The sequence below is a fragment of the Euprymna scolopes genome, chromosome 36 (assembly GCF_053919585.1).
Source record: "Euprymna scolopes isolate OS-2025 chromosome 36, ASM5391958v1, whole genome shotgun sequence".
Lineage (NCBI taxonomy): Eukaryota > Metazoa > Mollusca > Cephalopoda > Sepiida > Sepiolidae > Euprymna > Euprymna scolopes.
The window spans coordinates 65,218,409-65,242,397 of record NC_136517.1 but is presented as its reverse complement, the minus strand read 5'-3'; the positions used below and the strand labels follow the sequence as shown (position 1 = coordinate 65,242,397).

The window sequence follows — 23,989 nt, the reverse complement described above, 5'->3', positions numbered from 1 at the left end:
GACAATGCTTTTATAGACCATTCTTTTAAAGGCAATTCTTTTATAGGCCATTCTTTTATACACAATTCCTTTTAGGCCATTCTTTTATAGACCATTCTTTTATAGACCATTCTTTTATTGACCATTCTTTTATAGGCCATTCTTTTATAGACTATTCTTTTATAGACTAGTCTTTTATAGACCATTCTTTTATAGACCATTCTTTTATAGACGATTCTTTTTTAGGCCATACTTTTATAGACCATTCTTTTATAGACAATTCTTTATAGACCCTTCTTTTATAGGCCATTCTTTTATAAACAATTCTTTTATAGGCCATTCTTTTATAGACCATTCTTTTATAGGCCATTATTTTATAGACGATTCTTTTATAGACCATTTTTTTAGACAATTATTTTATAGGCCATTCTTTTATCGACCATTCTTTTATAGACCATTCTTTTATAGGCCATTCTTTTATAGGCCATTCTTTTATAGACCATTCTTTTATAGACCATTCTTTTATAGGCCATTCTTTTATAGACCATTCTGTTATATGCTATTCTTTTATAGACTATTCTTTTATAGACCATTCTTTTATAGGCCATTCTTTTACAGACCACTCTTTTATAGACCATTCTTTTATATACCATTATTTCATAGACCATTCTTTTATTGGCCATTCTTTTATAGACCGTTCTTTTATAGTCCATTCTTTTATAGGCAATTCTTTTATAGACCATTCTTTTATAGACAAGTCATTTATAGGCCATTCTTTTATAGACCATTCTTTTATAGACCATTCTTTTATAGGCCATACTTTTATAGACAATTCTTTTATAGACCAGTCTTGTATAGACCATTCTTTATAGGCCATTCTTTTATAAAGCATTTTTTTATAGACCATTCTTTTATAGACCATTCTTTTATAGACCATTCTTTTATAGGCCATACCTTTATAGACCATTCTTTTATAGACCATTCTTTTATAGGCCATTCTTTTATAGACCATTCTTTTATAGACCATTCTCTTATAGACCATTCTTGTATAGACCATTCTTTTAGACGCCATTATTTTATAGAACATTCTTTCATAGACCATTCTTTTATAGGCCATTCTTTTTAGACCATTCTTTTATGGGCCATCTTTTATAGACTATTCTTTTATAGGCAATTCTTTTATAGATCATTCTTTTATAGACCATTCTTTTATAGACCATTCTGTAATAGACCATTCTTTTATAGGCCATTCTTTTATAGACCATTCTTTCATAGGCCATTCTTTTATTGACCATTCTTTTATAGGCCATGCTTTTATAGACCATTCTTTTATAGGCCATTCTTTTATAGACCATTCATTTATAGAACATTCTTTTATAGACCATTCTTTTATAGGCCATTCTTTTATCGACCATTTTTTTATAGACATTTCTTTTATAGACCATTCTTTTACAGGCCATTCTTTAATAGGCCATTCTTTTATAGACCATTCTTTTATAGACCATTCTTTTATAGGCCATTCTTTTATAGGCCATTCTTTTATAGACAATTCTTTTTTGGGCCATTATTTTATAGAACATTATTTTATAGACCATTTTTTTATTGACCATTCTTTTATAGACAATTCTTTTACAGACCATTCTTTTATAGACCATTCTTTTACAGACCATTCTTTTAGAGGCCATTCTTTTATAGGCCACTCTTTTATAGACAATTCTTTTTTAGGCCATTCTTTTATAGAACATTATTTTATAGACCATTCTTTTATAGACCATTCTTTTATAGGCCATTCTTTTATAGGCCATTCTTTTATAAACAATTCTTTTATAGACCATTCTTTTATAGGCTATTCTTTTATAGTCCATTCTTTTATAGGCCATTCTTTTATAGACCATTCTTTTATAGATCATTCTTTTATAGACCATTCTTTTATAGGCCATTCTGTTATCGACCATTCTTTTATAGACCATTCTTTTATAGGCCATTCTTTTATAGGATATAGTTTTATAGACCATTCTTTTATAGACCATTCTTTTATAGACCATTCTTTTATAGGCCATTCTTTTATAGACCATTCTTTTATAGACAATTCTTTTATAGACCATTCTTTTATAGGCCATTCTGTTATCGACCATTCTTTTATAGACCATTCTTTTATAGGCCATTGTTTTATAGACAATTCTTTTATAGACCATTCTTTTATAGACCATTCTTTTATAGGCCATTCTTTTATAGATAATTCTTTTATAGACCATTCTTTTATAGACCATTCTTTCATAGACCATTCTTTTATAGGCCATTCTTTTATAGACCATTCTTTTATAGGCCATTCTTTTATTGACCATTCTTATATAGGCCATTCTTTTATAGACCATCCTTTTATAGACCACTCTTTTATAGGCCATGCTTTTATAGACAATTCTTTTATAGGCCATTCTTTTATAGACCATTCTTTTATAGAACATTCTTTTATAGACCATTCTTTTATAGGCCATTCTTTTATCGACCATTCTTTTATAGACCATTCTGTTATAGGCTATTCTTTTATATGCGATTGTTTTATACCCCTTTTTTTATAGACCATTCTTTTTTAGGCCATTCTGTTATCGACCATTCTTTTACATTCCATTCTTTTATAGACAATTCATTTATAGGCCATTCTTTTATAGACCATTCTTTTATAGACCATTCTTTTATAGGCCATTCTTTTATAGACCATTCTTTTTTAGGATATTCTTTTATTGACCATTCTTTTATAGACCATTCTTTTATAGGCAATCATTTTATAGACCATTCTGTTATAGGCCATTCTTTCATAGACCATTCTTTTATAGGCCATTCTTTTATAGACCATTCTCTCATACACCATTCTTTTATAGGCCATTCTTTTATAGACCATTCTTTTATAGGCCATCTTTTAAAGACTATTCTTTTATAGGCCATTCTTTTATAAACCATTCTTTTATAGACTATTCTTTTATAGACCATTCTTTCATAGACCATTCTGTTATAGGCCATTCTTTTATAGACCATTCTTTTATAGGCCATCCTTTTATAGACCATTCTTTTATAGACCATTCTTTTATAGACCATTCTTTTATAGGCCATTCTGTTATAGACCATTCTTTTATATGCCATTCTTTTATAGCCCATTCTTTTATAGACCATTCTTGTATAGACCATTCTTTTATAGGCCATTCTTTTAGAAACCATTCTTTTATAGACCATTCTTTTATAGACCATTCTTGTATAGACCATTCTTTCATAGACCATTCTTTTATAGGCCATTCTTTTATAGACCATTCTTTTATAGACCATTCTTTTATAGGCCATTCTTTCATAGATCATTCTTTTATAGACCATTCTTTTATAGGCCATTCTTTTATAGGCCATTCTTTTATAGCCTATTCTTTTATAGACCATTCTTTTATAGACCACTTCTTTTATAGGCCATTCTTTTATAGACAATTCTTTGATAGGCCATTCTTTTATAGGCCATTCTTTTATAGGCCATTCTTTTAAAGACAGTTCTTTTATAGACAATTCTTTTATAGACTTTTCTTTTATAGACCATTTTTTTATAGACCATTCTTTTATAGACCATTCTTTTTAGACCATTCTTTACTAGGCCATTCTTTTATAGGCCATTCTTTTATAGACAATTCTTTTATAGACCATTCTTTTATTGACCATTCTTTTATAGGCTATTCTTTTATAGACCATTCTTTTATAGACCATTCTTTTATAGACCATTCTTTAATTGACCATTCTTTTTTAGGCCATTCTTTTATAGACCATTCTTGTATAGAACATTCTTTTATAGGCCATTCTTTTATAAACAATTCTTTTATAGACCATTCTTTTATAGGCCATTCTTTTTTAGACCATTCTTTTATAGGCCATTCTTTTATAGACGATTCTTTTATAGACCATTCTTTTATAGACCATTCTTTTATAGGCCATTCTTTTATCGACCATTCTTTTATAGACCATTCTTTTATAGGCCATTCTTGTATAGGCCATTCTTTTATAGACCATTCTTTTATAGACCATTCTTTTATAGACCATTCTTTTATAGGCCATTCTTTTAGAGACCGTTCTTTTATAGGCCATTGGTTTATAAGCCATTCTTTTATAGCCCATTCTTTTATAGGCCATTCTTTTATAGACCATTCTTTTATAGACCATTCTTTTATAGACTATTCTTTTATAGGCCATTCTTTTATAGGCCATTCTTTTATAGACCATTCTTTTATAGACCATTCTTTTATAGCCCATTCTTTTATAGGCCATGCTTTTGTAGGCCATTCTTTTATAGACCATTCTTTTATAGACCATTCTTTTTTAGGCCATTCTTTTATAGACCATTCTTTTATAGGTAATTCTTTTATTGACCATTCTTTTATAGACCATTCTTTTATAGACCATTCTTTTATAGGCCATTCTTTTATAGACCATTCTTTTTTAGGATATTCTTTTATTGACCATTCTTTTATAGACCATTCTTTTATAGGCAATCATTTTATAGACCATTCTGTTATAGGCCATTCTTTCATAGACCATTCTTTTATAGGCCATTCTTTTATAGACCATTCTCTCATACACCATTCTTTTATAGGCCATTCTTTTATAGACCATTCTTTTATAGGCCATCTTTTAAAGACTATTCTTTTATAGGCCATTCTTTTATAAACCATTCTTTTATAGACTATTCTTTTATAGACCATTCTTTCATAGACCATTCTGTTATAGGCCATTCTTTTATAGACCATTCTTTTATAGGCCATCCTTTTATAGACCATTCTTTTATAGACCATTCTTTTATAGACCATTCTTTTATAGGCCATTCTGTCATAGACCATTCTTTTATAGGCCATTCTTTTATAGCCCATTCTTTTATAGACCATTCTTGTATAGACCATTCTTTTATAGGCCATTCTTTTAGAAACCATTCTTTTTTAGGCAATTCTTTTATTGACCATTCTCTTATAGACCATTCTTTTATAGGAAATCATTTTATAGACCATTCTGTTATAGACCATTCATTCATAGGCCATTCTTTTATAGACCATTCTTTTATAGACCATTCTTTTATAGACCATTCTTTTATAGGCCATTCTTTTATAGACCATTCTTTTATAGGCCATTCTTTTATAGACCATTCTTTTATAGGCCATTCTTTTATAGACCATTCTTTTATAGGCCATTCTTTTATAGACCATTCTTTTATAGGCCATTCTTTTATAGGCCATTCTTTTATAGACCATTCTTTTATAGACCATTTTTTTATAGGCCATTCTTTTATTGACCATTCTTTTATAGACCATTATTTTATAGACCATTCTTTTATAGGCCATTCTTTTATAGAACATTCTTTTATAGACCATTCATTTATAGACCATTTTTTTATAGACCATTCTATTATAGACCATTCTTTTATAGACCATTCTTGTATTGACAATTCTTTTATAGGCCATTCTTTTATAGACCATTCTTGTATAGACCGTTCTTTTATAGACCATTCTTTTATAGACAATTCTTTTATAGACCATTCTTTTATAGACCATTCTTTTATAGGCCATTCTTCTATAGACCATTCATTTATAGGCCATTCTTTTATAGACCATTCTTTTATAGACCATTCTTTTATAGACCATTCTTTTATAGGCCATTCTTTTATAGACCATTCTTTTTTAGGCAATTCTTTTATTGACCATTCTCCTGTAGACCATTCTTTTATAGGAAATCATTTTATAGACCATTCTGTTATAGGCCATTCTTTCATAGACCATTCTTTTATAGGCCATTCTTTTATAGACCATTCTCTCATAGACCATTCTTTTATAGGCCATTCTTTTATAGACCATTCTTTTATAGGCCATCTTTTAAGACTATTCTTTTATAGGCCATTCTTTTATAGACCATTCTTTTATAGACTATTCTGTTATAGAGCATTCTTTCATAGACCATTCTGTTATAGGCCATTCTTTTATAGACCATTCTTTTATAGGCCATCCTTTTATAGACCATTCTTTTATAGACCATTCTTTTATAGACCATTCTTTTATAGGCCATTCTGTTATAGACCATTCTTTTATCGGCCATTCTTTTATAGCCCATTCTTTTATAGACCATTCTTGTATAGACCATTCTTTTATAGGCCATTCTTTTAGAAACCATTCTTTTATAGACCATTCTTTTATAGACCATTCTTTTATAGACCATTCTTTCATAGACCATTCTTTTATAGGCCATTCTTTTATAGACCATTCTTTTATAGACCATTCTTTTATAGGCCATTCTTTCATAGATCATTCTTTTATAGACCATTCTTTTATAGGCCATTCTTTTATAGGCCATTCTTTTATAGGCCATTGTTTTATAGACCATTCTTTTATAGACCATTCTTTTATAGGCCATTCTTTTATAGACAATTCTTTGATAGGCCATTCTTTTATAGGCCATTCTTTTATAGACCATTCTTTTATAGGCCATTCTTTTATAGACCATTCTTTTATAGACCATTCTTTTATAGACCATTCTATTTTTAGGCCATTCTATTATAGACCATTCTTTTATAGACCATTCTTTTCTAGGCCATTCTTTTATAGGCCATTCTTTTATAGACAATTCTTTTATAGACCATTCTTTTATTGACCATTCTTTTATAGGCTATTCTTTTATAGACCATTCTTTTATAGACCATTCTTTTATAGACCATTCTTTAATTGACCATTCTTTTTTAGGCCATTCTTTTATAGACCATTCTTTTATAGACCATTCTTGTATAGACCATTCTTTTATAGGCCATTCTTTTATAAACAATTCTTTTATAGACCATTCTTTTATAGGCCATTCTTTTTTAGACCATTCTTTTATAGGCCATTCTTTTATAGACGATTCTTTTATAGACCATTCTTTTATAGACCATTCTTTTATAGGCCATTCTTTTATCGACCATTATTTTATAGACCATTCTTTTATAGGCCATTCTTGTATAGGCCATTCTTTTATAGACCATTCTTTTATAAACCATTCTTTTATAGAACTTTTTTTTATAGGCCATTCTTGTAGAGACCGTTCTTTTATAGGCCATTGGTTTATATGCCATTCTTTTATAGCCCATTCTTTTATTGGCCATTCTTTTATAGACCATTCTTTTATAGACCATTCTTTTATAGACTATTCTTTTATAGGCCATTCTTTTATAGGCCATTCTTTTATAGACCATTCTTTTATAGACCATTCTTTTATAGACCATTCTTTTATAGGCCATGCTTTTGTAGGCCATTCTTTTATAGACCATTCTTTTATAGACCATTCTTTTTTAGGCCATTCTTTTATAGACCATTCTTTTATAGGTAATTCTTTTATTGACCATTCTTTTATAGACAATTCTTTTATAGACCATTCTTTTATAGGCTATTCTTTTATAGACCATTCTTTTATAGGCCATTCTTTTATAGACCATTCTTTTATAGGCTATTCTTATATAGACCATTCTTTTATAGACCATTCTTTTATAGACCATTCTTTTATAGGCAATTCTTTTATTGACCATTCTTTTATAGACCATTCTTTTATAGACCATTCTTTTATAGGCCATTCTTTTATAGAACATTCTTTTATAGACCATTCATTTATAGACCATTTTTTTATAGACCATTCTATTATAGACCATTCTTTTATAGACCATTCTTGTATAGACAATTCTTTTATAGGCCATTCTTTTATAGACCATTCTTTTATAGACCGTTCTTTTATAGACCATTCTTTTATAGACAATTCTTTTATAGACCATTCTTTTATAGACCATTCTTTTACATGCCATTCTATTATAGACCATTCTTTTATAGGCCATTCTTTTATAGACCATTCTTTTATAGACCATTCTTTTATAGACCATTCTTTTATAGGCCATTCTTTTATAGACCATTCTTTTTTAGGCAATTCTTTTATAGACCATTCTTTTATAGGCCATTCTTTTATAGACCATTCATTTATAGGCCATTCTTTTATAGACCATTCTTTTATAGACCATTCTTTTATAGACCATTCTTTTATAGGCCATTCTTTTATAGACCATTCTTTTTTAGGCAATTCTTTTATTGACCATCCTTTTATAGACCATTCTTTTATAGGCAATTCTTTTAGAGACCATTCTGTTATAGGCCATTCTTTCATAGACCATTCTTTTATAGGCCATTCTTTTATAGACCATTCTCTCATAGACCATTCTTTTATAGGCCATTCTTTTATAGACCATTCTTTTATAGGCCATCTTTTAAAGACTATTCTTTTATAGGCCATTCTTTTATAGACCATTCTTTTATAGACTATTCTTTTATAGACCATTCTTTCATAGACCATTCTGTTATAGGCCATTCTTTTATAGACCATTCTTTTATAGGCCATCCTTTTATAGACCATTCTTTTATAGACCATTCTTTTATAGACCATTCTTTTATAGGCCATTCTGTTATAGACCATTCTTTTATAGGCCATTCTTTTATAGCCCATTCTTTTATAGACCATTCTTGTATAGACCATTCTTTTATAGGCCATTCTTTTAGAAACCATTCTTTTATAGACCATTCTTTTATAGACCATTCTTTTATAGACCATTCTTTCATAGACTATTCTTTTATAGGCCATTCTTTTATAGACCATTCTTTTATAGACCATTCTTTTATAGGCCATTCTTTCATCGATCATTATTTTATAGACCATTCTTTTATAGGCCATTCTTTTATAGGCCATTCTTTTATAGGCCATTCTTTTATAGACCATTCTTTTATAGACCACTTCTTTTATAGGCCATTCTTTTATAGACAATTCTTTGATAGGCCATTCTTTTATAGGCCATTCTTTTATAGACCATTCTTTTATAGACAGTTCTTTTATAGACAATTCTTTTATAGACTATTCTTTTATAGACCATTTTTTTATAGACCATTCTTTTATAGACCATTCTTTTATAGACCATTCTTTTCTAGGCCATTCTTTTATAGGCCATTCTTGTATAGACAATTCTTTTATAGACCATTCTTTTATTGACCATTCTTTTATAGGCTATTCTTTTATAGACCATTCTTTTATAGACCATTCTTTTATAGACCATTCTTTAATTGACCATTCTTTTTTAGGCCATTCTTTTATAGACCATTCTTTTATAGACCATTCTTGTATAGACCATTCTTTTATAGGCGATTCTTTTATAAACAATTCTTTTATAGACCATTCTTTTATAGGCCATTCTTTTTTAGACCATTCTTTTATAGGCCATTCTTTTATAGACGATTCTTTTATAGACCATTCTTTTATAGACCATTCTTTTATAGGCCATTCTTTTATCGACCATTCTTTTATAGACCATTCTTTTATAGGCCATTCTTGTATAGGCCATTCTTTTATAGACCATTCTTTTATAGACCATTCTTTTATAGACCATTCTTTTATAGGCCATTCTTTTAGAGACCGTTCTTTTATAGGCCATTGGTTTATAAGCCATTCTTTTATAGCCCATTCTTTTATAGGCCATTCTTTTATAGACCAATCTTTTATAGACCATTCTTTTATAGACTCTTCTTTTATAGGCCATTCTTTTATAGGCCATTCTTTTATAGACGATTCTTTTATAGACCATTCTTTTATAGCCCATTCTTTTATAGGCCATGCTTTTGTAGGCCATTCTTTTATAGACCATTCTTTTATAGACCATTCTTTTTTAGGCCATTCTTTTATAGACCATTCTTTTATAGGTAATTCTTTTATTGACCATTCTTTTATAGACAATTCTTGTATAGACCATTCTTTTATAGGCCATTCTTTTATAGACCATTCTTTTATAGGCCATTATTTTATAGACCATTCTTTTATAGGCTATTCTTATATAGACCATTCTTTTATAGACCATTCTTTTATAGACCATTCTTTTATAGGCCATTCTTTTATTGACCATTCTTTTATAGACCATTCTTTTATAGACCATTCTTTTATAGGCCATTCTTTTATAGAACATTCTTTTATAGACCATTCATTTATAGACCATTTTTTATAGACCATTCTGTTATAGACCATTCTTTTATAGACCATTCTTGTATAGACAATTCTTTTATAGGCCATTCTTTTATAGACCATTCTTGTATAGACCGGTCTTTTATAGACCATTCTTTTATAGACAATTCTTTTATAGACCATTCTTTTATAGACCATTCTTTTATATGCCATTCTTTTATAGACCATTCATTTATAGGCCATTCTTTTATAGACCATTCTTTTATAGAACATTCTTTTATAGACCATTCTTTTATAGGCCATTCTTTTATAGACCATTCTTTTTTAGGCAATTCTTTTATTGACCATTCTTTTATAGACCATTCTTTTATAGGCAATCATTTATTAGACCATTCTGTTATAGGCCATTCTTTCATAGACCATTCTTTTATAGGCCATTCTTTTATAGACCATTCTCTCATAGACCATTCTTTTATAGGCCATTCTTTTATAGACCATTCTTTTATAGGCCATCTTTTAAAGACTATTCTTTTATAGGCCATTCTTTTATAGACCATTCTTTTATAGACTATTCTGTTATAGACCATTCTTTCATAGACCATTCTGTTATAGGCCATTCTTTTATAGACCATTCTTTTATAGGCCATCCTTTTATAGACCATTCTTTTATAGACCATTCTTTTATAGACCATTCTTTTATAGGCCATTCTGTTATAGACCATTCTTTTATCGGCCATTCTTTTATAGCCCATTCTTTTATAGACCATTCTTTTAGAAACCATTCTTTTATAGACCATTCTTTTATAGACCATTCTTTTATAGACCATTCTTTCATAGACCATTCTTTTATAGGCCATTCTTTTATAGACCATTCTTTTATAGACCATTCTTTTATAGGCCATTCTTTCATAGATCATTCTTTTATAGACCATTCTTTTATAGGCCATTCTTTTATAGGCCATTCTTTTATAGACCATTCTTTTATAGACCATTCTTTTATAGGCCATTCTTTTATAGACAATTCTTTGATAGGCCATTCTTTTATAGGCCATTCTTTTATAGGCCATTCTTTTATAGACAGTTCTTTTATAGACAATTCTTTTATAGACTATTCTTTTATTGACCATTTTTTTATAGACCATTCTTTTATAGACCATTCTTTTATAGACCATTCTTTTAAGACCTTTAGCCGGTTAAAATTGTTTTTAAAGGGTCAAAACTGGGCCAAAATTGAAAAAAAAATCGTTAAACATGTTCTATTGTAATTTACGTTTATTTTTAATTTTTAATCCGTTTATATGTGCCTCACCTTGTTACAGTGGTATTGTCACCAGCTTTGAATGCTACAATTTCGGTTTCGATTCTAGCTGATTGCACCTAAATTACTTATTTATTTTACTTTTGAAATCACAACCCTATAATAATATATATTAAATCTGGACAATTTAAAATATCCTATTTACGTCTGGGCAAAGCCGGGCAAAGCCAGGCGCCCCACCCTGCTAGTGCATACTAAATACAATAAATGCCAATTCCTTATCGAGCAGCGTCTACTGTATTTGCCTGTAAGTAATAAATGCCTATTTCTTAACCGGTAATATCCATTATGTTTGTCAATAAGCAATAAATGGCTATTCATGTCTGCTTGTAAACTGTAAAAGTCCTATTCCGTCTGGACAACATCAATTCTGCCTGATAATAAACAAAATATGACTATTTGTTCAGTGAATAACATATTTATGATTTACATGTGTGTTACCAACGACGTCAAACCTCGCCCCAACCCCGAAATATTAGGAGTAAAAGAAAGAAAAAGAGGAAAGAAATATAACAAAAGAAATAGGAAATAAGGTTTATCAGTAAACAATAGACTGCAGAGGGTTAAGGTGTGGTTGCAATTAAAGAAAGGAACAAAAGGACCTGAGATATATGAAAGATCGAAGAATGGATGTAGATGTATTTAGATTTGGTTTGCAGGCACTTTAGGATTGACAATGGGTTTATGATGCTGAGGAATGGTTTGCAGAGGCTAGTGTTTTGCAACGTTTTTATGACAGTGCCTGTTTGACAATGATTGGGAGCATTTTGCAATGGTTGATGACTACAGTTGATGAGAGACCACTGGTACCAGGTTTGTGTACCACTGTTTCTTTATAGCTAGCATATCCTAACCATGGTTGAGTATTTCTTTGTCTCTCTGCATCGTTATTACTTTCCCTCCTGATTAGGAAGTCTCCTAGTAGTGGCCGTTTTTGTCAGGTGCTTCTTTGCAAATCTGAGGTTTCTTTGGATATATGGGCTTTTTCTGAAGTGTGGGCTTCAATTTCTGCCTCTGGTAAATCATTCGACTTGATCTGTTTCATCGTCACATTCTTTGACCTGCTCTCTGAAGATGTGTTATAATCTGACTCCAATGAGAGAACACTATAACAGGGGTGCAGGTTCTTTGCATGTCAGGACATTCCATCCAACAGAACGAACTGTGAACTAATTATTTCTGTTACCCAATATCGGCCAAATTTCATGGCACAGTGATTCTCATCAGCAGGCTCCAACTCATGTTCGGTTGACACATCATCAACCCCTTTTATTCAAACTTAATAAGTCCTGCTGTACCAAATGCCTCCACATAGAAAACTGGGCCACATTATTCTGTGATTGATAGGAAATGGAAAGCACCGTAATGTGTAATGTCCATCTCCAACCTCTGCCAGTTGCTGCCCACCTTCAGTTTCTCTTCTCTGGACTGGTATTGGGGTTTTCAATTGACATTCTATGCATGCCCGTATAACTGATTTAACTGTTGCTTTTGTCATCACTGAGCAAACTCTCCTGGTAAAATAAGTGGTACATCGTACTCCTGAGTTTTTTGTGAATAGCCATGACTTGGGCCATATCCAACTCAGCTACAAGTATAGCACTGGTCTGGTGCTCAGATCCCCTTTTTTTTTATTGACCGCTATAGCCACAGCGTCTCATGGACTAGTACTTAGGAGTCATCTTTCCTGAGGTCCATCAAGGATGCATTAGCTCCTTTTGGCACCATTCATGTATCTTTGCAGTGCAAACATCTGCATTTTCCATGAATATATTTACATGATGGTTAAGTTCGTAATAGGCCATCACTATCCACACATTTGCTTTATTCTGCTGCGCCACAGCCATCAACGATGTTAATCTCTTAAGAGGTCCGAGTCTTTCTTCCAGGTATATCATGAGTCAATCCTGTCTATCCATGCCTGAAGCTCCTGAACATATTCTGATTGGATTTCTGCAGTCACTCGATATTTGCACAATCCTCGAAGTGCACAGTTATCTGCCCATTTTCACACCATGATTTATGTTCATCTCTGAAGTTGAAAATAGTGGTAAAGTCAAATTCACAGATGGAGATGGCTATGCATGTGTCAACAATCCTAACCGCTCCTGCAGGCCCAACAGTAATACTTTCCTAATGCTCATATCACATCGATCCCAACAACAGATCAAATTCCATTAGTTAATCTCTACCAGAACGTTATTTTCATCTGTGGAAATGGTGACCACTCCTCTGCTGCAACATGCAGTGGCGAAGGTCACATAGTAAGTAACTGCTGAAGACATGGAACACATTGTTACCAATATGGCAAGGTATAACGCTGAGCTCAGGAATGTTCAAGAAACAAACCAGGAGGATGTGTTGTCTTTCAGGATTGACATCAACTCACATCTGCTTTGTATGTGTGTCAATTAATTCCATCAAGATGAAAAAAGAATATCTGGGAATAGTTGGAGAGAATGGCCGTGCTGATGCCTCATTCTCCTGGTTTGTTTCTTTAACATGAGCTCAGTGTTCAATCTTGCCATATTGGTAACAATGTGTTGCATGTCTTCAGCAGTTACTCACTAGGTGACCTTTGCCACCGCATCTATAGCAAGTTACACTGGTGCCACACTCACTCTTGGTATGAACTGCAGATTAATCACATGGTGGCTCCTGTCCCTAGTTGACGTCAGTACCCTTACTCTCACTATTAGGTCTTCCATAGTCAGAGTTTCAAGTTTTAGTACCTGTTGAAGTTTGATGGAGATGGCATCAGGGAATCCCATATTAAACATCTGTTTTCCAGTCAAACTCCCTCAAAATAAGACACTCCAACAGATCATCCAATGTGGTTTATGCTCGCCAGATCATCTAAATACGATCAACTTCCAATAGGCTGTGAACATGCCATTTGTGGAGTCTCTTTTAACGAAGTCTTCTTCTTTTTTATATCAAGTTAGTTGCTATCATTCATTTCCAAGCAGAGGGCCAATGCATCCCCCTCCAAATACAATGGAAACATGTTCACCACATCGTCCACCTTCTGAAGTCTCGCCACCAACCTCAATTTCCTCAGTCACACCACCTTGTTTGCCTCGCCAATAAATGGTTTTAACATATCACTATTTTTGCCAGAATAACCACTGAAATATATTTATAATTTACATGTTTAAAAGATCTATTTAGGAAATTAAATCCTACTTCAGTCACATAAATTATTTCGAGTTGAAGGAACTCGAGTCTGATTATTTTGTTCTCTTCTCTAGCGATGGAGACATTCACTCTTTGCATGAGCAGCAGTCCTTCTTTTTTCTTTTTTCACCCACAACAAAACACATACGAATGACGTGGCATCTAAAATTAAATTCTCTCAAGCAAAAACATTGTCTCCTTTTATTCTGCCATTTTGGACTCATAAGAGCCCATGCTTTGTACTCAAATCATTCCAGATTTATGTGACACAGTTTCCTTACAGCAGGCACATGCTAACTGTGGCCACTTATTCCTTTGTCTCTCTCTGCATCATTACCACAGGGCAACGTCTATAATGACTACTAATAAGCAAAAAATTACTATTCCTTCTTTCTCATTAGATTAATTCCCGGAAAACGTTCATTATGTCTACTAGTAAACAATACATGCCTATTCTTATCTAGGCAAAAACCATTACATTTGCTTGCAAGAAAATATATATATATCAATTATGCCTTCTAATAAGCAACAAATTCATTTTCTATTTGGGGCAACGTTCTCTATACTCTTGGTAAGCAATAAATTCATATTCTTTCAAGGCCAACATCGATTATTCCTTCTAGTAAGCAATAAATTCCTATTCTATCTAGGGTAAATCAATTAGGTTTTCTAGTATCAATTCCTATTTTCCCGGTGGCAGCATCCATTATGTTTTCTAGTAACCATAAATTCCTATTTTTTTCAGTGGCAACACCATATAGTCCTTTAAATAAGCAATAAAGTTTGATTCTTTCAAAGGCAATATCCATTATGTCTTCAATAAAACCCATATTTTTTAAGAAAAACAACTAGGACGCCTTCTAAATTCCTATTGTTTCAGGAGCAATATTCATTATGCTTCCTAGCAAGTAATAAATTTCTATGCCTTCATGGCTAACATCCATTATGCTTTTTAGTAAGCAATAACTTTATACTTTTTCATATTCAACATCATTTATAAAGCATAAGTAAAGAATAAATTAGGGTAACATCTATTATGCCTACCAGTAAAAAATACATGCCTATTCATTTTTGGCCAACGTCCATTATGTCTACTCCTAAGCAATAAGTGACTATTCGTTCAGAAATAACGTTCATTATACCTTACTAATGTAAGCAATAAATGCCTAATCATTATTAGGCAATGTCCATTATACCTGCTAATAAGCAATAAATTCTTATTTATTTTTGGCCACATCAATTATGTCAGCCAATAAGTTGTAAGGAATAACTTCTTATTCGTTCTTGATCAACGTATACTATATCATCTATGCTAGTAATATTAGTAATAAATTCTTGTTCATTCTTGTCCATCGTGCATTTTGCCTGCTGGTAAAGCAATAAATTCCTATTCAATCTCGGCCACTGTCTGGATAGGGTTGCTAGCAAGCAATAAATTCCTATTCAATCTCGGCCACTGTCTGGATAGGGTTGCTAGCAAGCAATAAATTCCTATTCAATCTCGGCCACTGTCTGGATAGGGTTGCTAGCAAGCAATAAATTCCTATTCAATCTCGGCCACTGTCTGGATAGGGTTGCTAGCAAGCAATAAATTCCTACTGTAAACTTTAAATTGTAATTTTTTGTTCATTTATTTTTGTCTGCAGGAAAAAACACTACCCATTTACTGAACCTGACTGTCTGTGGCAACACGCGAACACAAGTGGTCACACCTTTAGACAAGATCAGCAAAGCAACTACAACTGCAACTGCAAATGCATGGAAATGTTATTTCTTGCTTCTGCCATTGCTGTTTGTGCTCATAGCATTTATCCTCTGTAAGTAACCATTATTATTCCTTCATTTTAAATATGGAACTGAGATTTTGACAAAGAAATGTGTATAAGGAGTAAAAGAGCATATTTCACAGACAATGTATTTTTTTATTCCAAAGAACATGATAAACACACAAAAAAACTAAGTAACACACCTAGAATCTAAGACTTTATCATCCTTCTCTGTCGATTCTTCAGCAATGACAGGCAGATGACGTGTCTGAAAAGTAATGGGATTACAAACATTTTATTTTAATTCCAAATAACAAAATATACTATCCCCACCCCCTTCAAAGAAACCCCCGAGCCCCTAATGAGTTTTACTATGTTTCTATGAACTTTCTGAAGCATTCGCCTCTGATTCACTTTTTATGCTTCATTCTCTCAAAATTCTCCTCTTGATTAGTTGCTTCAACCTAAGGAAAAATTGATCAAACTGTGTAGGAAGTTTTCTCAGAGTGATTTTCTTCTTCAGAAGAAATTGCAGTTTGCTTGGGGTTGATGTGCACGTTATGTTGAGGCAAAAACAGACAAAAATGGAATTGTTACGGAGAGATAAAATTCTGGTTATAAGCTTCCAATGTATCAAATCAGATGATCACACAATGTGTTAATTCTACTTCCAACCACATACACTGCTGATAAAAAATTTAAGACCATTTAAAAATCTAAAAAAACAAAACTTTTTTTAAGGATAGATTTTAAACTCTTCCAACTTAAAATTACCAATACTACAATCTAAAAGGTTATGGAAACAAAAACTACATTCCAAAGATTTATTTTTAAAATTTACATTTTTATTAAATTAGGCTTTTTACACATGATCCAAATTATAAGACCAGAGACAAAAATTCTATTAAATTGTGCAAAAAGTGTATGAAAACATTCAACAATCAAACTTAATAATGAGTTGTACCTCCACTGCTTTTGATGACTTCAAAATTTCTTTGGGGCGTGCTAGAAATAAGGTGCGGGGGATCCTGCTCCAGTTTCTGAAGATGGCTTCACGAAGTTCATTTTTTGTTGAATATTGTTTGCCATTTTGATAAACCTCTCTTGTCATCCATCCCCAAACATTTTCAATTGGGTTCAAGTCCGGTGAGCATGCAGGATGTCTCAAGAGATGGACTCCATTTTCTTGTAGAAAGCTTGCCCATCTTGCAGTGTGGATTGCAGCGTTATCCTGTTGGAATAACCATCCATCTCCACACAAACGATGACCCTCCATCATCAAAGATGCTTTTTGTAGCATGCTAACATAACCAGCTGCTGTCTGACGACCCTGCACCCCCTGGAGCTCCATCGTCCCTCTGTAAGAAAAGGCACTCCATACCATTACGGACCCTCCACCACTATGACGTGTCGAAAAAATTCAAGGGGCATGTTTTTATGCTAATATCGCTGGAAGCCATCAGGACCACTTAAATTGAATTTTTTCTCATAAAAAAACAGGACTTTCTTCCACTTCTCAACGTCCCAGGTTTGGTATTCATGACCAAATCTTAAGCGGTTCATTTGTGACGTGGAAGCAATCGAGGAATTTGTTTATACTTTTTATTTACCATGCCTTTTTGTTGTAAGTGTCGTCTGATAGTTATTGGACTGCAATCAGCATCTGTAACCGCCTTAATTTGACTAGAAGAAAGTCCTCTGTCATTCATAACAACCTACTCAATGCAGGAGAAATTGGGGAGGGGGGACTCCCAAAGGATTTTGCTTTTCCATAATTCTCAGTGTTCTTTAGAAAGTTGCAAATAACAGTTTTACTGCGATTTACCTTAGCTGCTATTGGTCGCTGTGACAAACCTTGCTTATGGAATCCTAGAATTCGAGAACGCTCAACTTCAGTTAGTTTTCTTGTTTTAGGCATGGTAACACCTCTACACAGTGATTACTAATCTCTAACTGAACTAAAAACATTAGAATTGCCATAAATCTAACAATTCATATCCTTGGTCTTATAATGTTGATCATGTGTAAAAAGCCTAATTTAATAAAAATGCAAATTTTTAAATAAAATTTTTGGAATGTACCGTTTTGTTTCCATAACCTTTTAGATTGTAATATCAGTAGCCTTAAGTCGGAAGAGTTTAAAAATCTATCCTTACAAAAAGGTTTCTTTTCAAAGATTTTTAAGTGGTCTTAAATTTTGATCAGCAGTGTATAGTTCCATTTTTCATACAGATTTCCATTCATGACGCGTCCTCCCACCCCCTTACTAACAGTTTTGTGATTTAACTTTTGCATTACTATTGATTAAACAATAAAATTTCACACAAGTGTTGACACATTAAAACAGTTGCCTCAAGAGTGAAAGTTTTGTTCTCAATCATGCGGCAAAGCTCTTTAGAAAAAGTGTGCAATTCATTTTATATACATATATATATATATATATATATATATATATATATATATATATATATATATATATATATATATATATCAAAGAACACCCAAGCTTCAACATGCAAGCTACAATGTTGTAATGTAGCACTTAAACAAGTTGATAAATTCAAACATCTGGGATACTGGATCACATCTTATGGAAGGTGCACGACTTAAATACAAAATCACAGCCAAAGTCATCTTCAAGAGAGTGTTATCATGAACAACAGAAACATTAAAATAGACACCAAATTCAGAATACTCCAAATGTATGTATAGTCATTTTCTAGTATATGGTTGTGAGTGCGGGACAATCACCAACACCACGAGGAAGAGAGTAGAAGTAACTGAAACTTGATTCCTGAGGAGAATTTTGAAGATATCCTGGACAGAAATAAAGAATCAAGCTAGAGGCATTAGAAATGGCAAACACTGAAATGTCTCTAATGAAAAGAGTACGAAAAAGACAAATGAGATTCATGGGCCATGTCTACAGAAAAAGCGAACAGATTAAATTGACAGAAAATATCATGGGTAGAAAGAAGCAGACGACGAGAGCGAGAAACATACGTTGACATTCTGAATACCTGGGTAAAATTAAAAACGATGAGCAACAATGAATTCATGAACGCCTCCAAAGAAAGAGATGGATGGAGAGCCATAACCGTCTGGTGGTGGTGGTGCTGCTGCTGCTGCTGATTGTGCTGCTGCTGATGATGATGATGATATATTTTCTCAAAACAACTGGCCTTGATGGAGAGGAGATTAAAACTTGTTGCTATGGTTACAAATGATCTGAAATAACAGCAAGGCGAGACTTGATTCCAAATATTTCTCATATGTTATATCTCCCCTCTTTTGGAAATAGGATACTGTGATGTCCCCAATCAAGGGACATAACTCTAGGAGTTATCTACCCTTAGTTATGTGCGCTCTTCAATAAAGTATGTTTTGGCCGGCAATCTGACTGCGACCGAGCTGTTGTTAACATGTTAATGCCTGCTTGTTATTCTTTCGTATTGTTTGATACCCGCGAGACAGGAACCCCCGACATTATATCTGCCGACGAGAATTTTTCGTGACGAGCTCATGTTACATTTCGGAATTTAATACAAAAAAAATCTTTTTTTTTTTTTTTTCCGGAATTAATACAAAAAAAAAAAAAGAAAATGGCCAGCGGTGGATTACCAGTTTTTCCAAGTTTCAGCGTACATGCGGACCAAAACACGACTACCGTTCGCTGGAAAAAATGGATAGACAGGTTAGAAAATTTATTTGTTGCTATGGACATTTGCGACGACAAAAAGAAGAAAGCAACACTTCTTCACTATTCAGGAGACGAAGTCTTTGATATTTTCCATTTTATTCACGGACCAGCAAAAGGGCATAGGCACAACAAACATTTTGGACGATGGCAAATGTAGTTTCGGGCGAGTATGAAACGATGAAGAAATCACGGATCATTTCACGCCGCAGAAAAACACGTCATATGAACTTTTCAAAGTTCGACGGGCTATGCAAAACATGGACGAAAGTTTAGACCAGTACCATGCACGATTACGGACTCTAGCTACCACGTGCGAGTTTGAAGATAAAAACAGAGAGATCCTAGCCCAAATTTTGCAGGGGTGCACATCCTCTAAAGTCAGAAGGAAGGCGCTAAGAGACAACTCTACGCTGAAACAAGTCCTGGACGAAGCTAGGGCAATAGAACTGGCTGATACGCATGCTGCAGACATGGAACGAAATGAATTACATGCTATTTAAAGCAACGAGAACCGCACGCGTCCCACACGTAGAAATAATGAAAATTTCAACGTCAACGACAGTAAAGACAGTTGTTGTGGACACTCACGGCAAAATATTCGCCATGACACCTCGAAGAACAGACCACGAGGTGGACAAAAAAAAGATGGCGGACAGCGCGGCAAAATAGTCGCCATGACACCTCGAAGAACAGACGAAGAGGTGGACAAAAAAAAAAGATGGCGGACAGCAAACATGTCACTATTGTGGATATTCTGCTACACACCCGACTTGTCCAGCCCGAGGAAAAGAATGCATGAATTGCCACAAGAAAAACCACTTTGCAAGAGCATGCAAAGCAAAGCCGGTAAGAGTAATTCGTTTCACCAATCCTCCTCCGATATCTCCCTCTACGTCCAGTGACGAATCTATTTACTCGGTAAAATTTGCACCGTCAATTAAGACACCAAGAGTTACCGCCCTTGTCAATAATCCGATAATCCGATATATCCCTCTACGTCTAGTAACGAGTCTGTATACTCGATGAAATTAACACCGTCAAATAAGACACCAAAAGTTACCACCCTTGTAAATAATTCCCCTGTAATGTTTGTGGTAGACACGGGTGCTAGCGTAAACATAATTGCTGGACACATATATGATGGTTTAAAACACAAACCACGTATAAACAAAACAACGACCCGAATATTTGTGTACAGGTCGAAACATGCCATACCCATCCGAGGATTTATCAATGCGAGCATAAAATTTTGTGATAAATCCTGTAAGGCTAAAATATTTGTGGTCGACAGCGAAAATCCTTTAGTTGGACTGCAGAACCTCTTGAGCGGTAATTCTGCTGAAGCATTGGGAATGATAACGTTTAACTTCACGTTCCATATGACGGTCCCAATTCAAGACGAGTTCCATGCACTGTTTGATGGAAAGATGGGAAAAATTTCTGGAGTTACCATTAAGCTCCACATTGACTCATCGGTTTTCCCCGTAACTCAGCGACACCGCAGGATACCTTTCCATGTGAGAAAAGATGTGAAGACAGAACTCAAACGTCTCACAGAAATGGATGTGATTGAGGAAGTCACGGGACCTACCCCATGGGTTAGCCCGATTGTCGTAGTTCCCAAGAAAAATGGTAGTGTACGAATTTGCATCGACATGAGAAAGGCAAATGAAGCCATTCAACAGATTAAACATCCAATGCCAACCGTAGACGACTTAATAGCGGACTTAAATGGGTGTACAGTTTTCAGCAAACTAGACCTCTCCAATGCGTATCATCAACTAGAACTGGAAGAGTCCAGCAGATATATAACGACATTTGCCACGCATGCAGGTTTATTTCGTTACAAGCATCTAAGTTTTGGCGTGAATGCAGCCTCTGAACTATTTCAAAAAGCTATATCAGACCTCCTCGGAGACATTCCCGGAGTGAAAAACTTATCAGACGACATAATAATATATGCACGTGACCAGTCATCTCATGACATCAGCTTGAGGAACACCCTGAAACGTCTACAAGAAGTAGGAGCCAAGCTGAACAAAGAAAAATGCCTTTTTTCTGTACGGAAACTGACTTTCTTCGGACACATTTTCAGTGAGAATGGAGTGTCCCCTGACCCAGAGAAAATCTCTGCTATTACAAAATGCAAGTCTCCAAGGAACATCAGTGAAGTCAGATCATTCTTGGGCATGACACAGTATGTGGCTCGATTTATTCCACATTATGCCATTATTAGTGAACCACTGAGACGGCTCACAAAAAAAGATACAAACTGGAGATGGACAGAGGAAGAAGAAGCAGCTGCAAACAAGTTAAAGGAAGCTTTGACTGGAGCTGAGGTGATGGCGTATTTTGACCCGAAGAAAGACACCGACATCCTGATAGATGCAAGCCCAGTTGGGTTAGGTGCAGTTCTGACACAAGATGGGAAGGTGCTATGCTATGCCAGTCGTGCCCTCACAGATGTAGGACAACGATACTCTCAAACTGAGAGAGAGATGTTAGCCGTGGTATATGCAGCTGAACATTTTTATCTCTACTTATATGGAGCGAGATTCAAAATCACCACCGACCATCGACCTCTTCTTGGGATTGTGAAAAGTCTCAAACCGACAACAACAAGAATTGAACGCTGGCGTCTTCGTCTCATGCCCTACCAGTTCAACCTGGTATACCGTCCCGGGAAAGATGACGAAAACCCTGCGGACTATCTGAGTCGTCACCCACAACACATACCATCTAAAGACAATGTAGCAGAAGCCTACATAAGGTATGTAGCTCAGAATACAATACCAAAATCTTTAACTCTTGAGGAAGTCAAACAAGCCACAGAACAAGACCCCCAGTTACAAAAGGTCAAGGGTGCTGTTAAAGATGGACGATGGAATGACTCCCAGCTGTCAAGTTTTTCCCTATTCAAGGATGAAATTTCAACACACAATGGTCTCGTCCTTCGAGGACACCGGCTTGTAATTCCCTCAAAATTGAGGAAGAGATCCGTCGATTTAGCCCATCAATCTCACCAGGGCATGGTCAAAACCAAACAACTGATAAGGGAAAAAGTATGGTTCCCAGGAATCGATAGACTGGTGGAGGAAACAATACACGGATGCATTCCCTGCCAAGCCTCAGACCCAAGGCACATGAGCCGTGAACCCATACACTCCTCACCACTACCAGTTGCACCATGGACTGAAATCTCAGTTGATTTTGCAGGTCCGTTCCCATCAGGTGACTATGTGTTAGTCATAATCGACGATTACAGCCGATTCCCTCAATAGCTGTGTGTACAGTTATTCCCCGTTTAAACATGATCTTTGCTAGACAAGGATATCCAACCATTCTAAAATCTGATAACGGTCCACCATTTCAAGGACAAGACTTTAAAGACTTAGCGGCACAAGCAGGTTTCAAACATAGACGCATTACACCTCTATGGCCGGAGGCAAATGGTGAAGTAGAGCGTTTTATGCGCACCTTAAAAAAATACATTCTTGCAGCCACGGTGGAAGGCCACAACTGGAAGACCCAGTTACCACATTTCCTAAGGCAATATAGAGCCACCCCCCATACCACCACTAAAATATCACCATTTGAAGCTTGTACGGGCCGAAAAATGAACATCGGCATACCAAAGAATAAAAGAAAATGACTCCAAAGGAAAAGAGAAGATGAAGGGGTACGCTGATAGAAAGGCAAAAACAACAACTCTCAGCCTGGGTGATATGGTTTTGATCAGACAGAAGAGACAAAACAAACTGTCAACACCATACAATCCTAAACCATATACCATTACAAAAATGAAGGGAAGTATGATAACGGTGCAGAGAGAAAATCACAAAATGACTAGAAACTCTTCTTTTCTAAAACGCATAACACCTAGGAATGAAAACCCTGACTCTGATTCCGACTGGGAAAGTGAGTACAATGCACACACCTCAGCAGACCTGGAAATACCCGAAACACAAATAGCTGACCAGTTACCGAGACGAAATCCATCTCGGAAAAGACTGCCTCCAGCCAGATTCAAAG

General features: G+C 34.3%; 1 protein-coding gene across 5 annotated transcripts in view; it reads left to right on the top strand.

Moving 5' to 3' along the window:
- The window catches only part of LOC145260554 (uncharacterized), a 285,770-nt gene that overhangs the window by 198,239 nt on the left and 63,542 nt on the right, over positions 1-23,989 (top strand). For 4 of the 5 annotated variants that reach the window (XM_080118793.1, XM_080118792.1, XM_080118790.1 and 1 more), the window contains one exon: positions 16,138-16,308. The exons of the other annotated variant lie outside the window; for it this stretch is intronic. In XM_080118793.1, the coding sequence (XP_079974919.1) occupies positions 16,138-16,308 (171 nt within the window). The remainder of the gene's footprint in view (positions 1-16,137; positions 16,309-23,989) is intronic. 5 annotated transcript variants of the gene reach the window in all.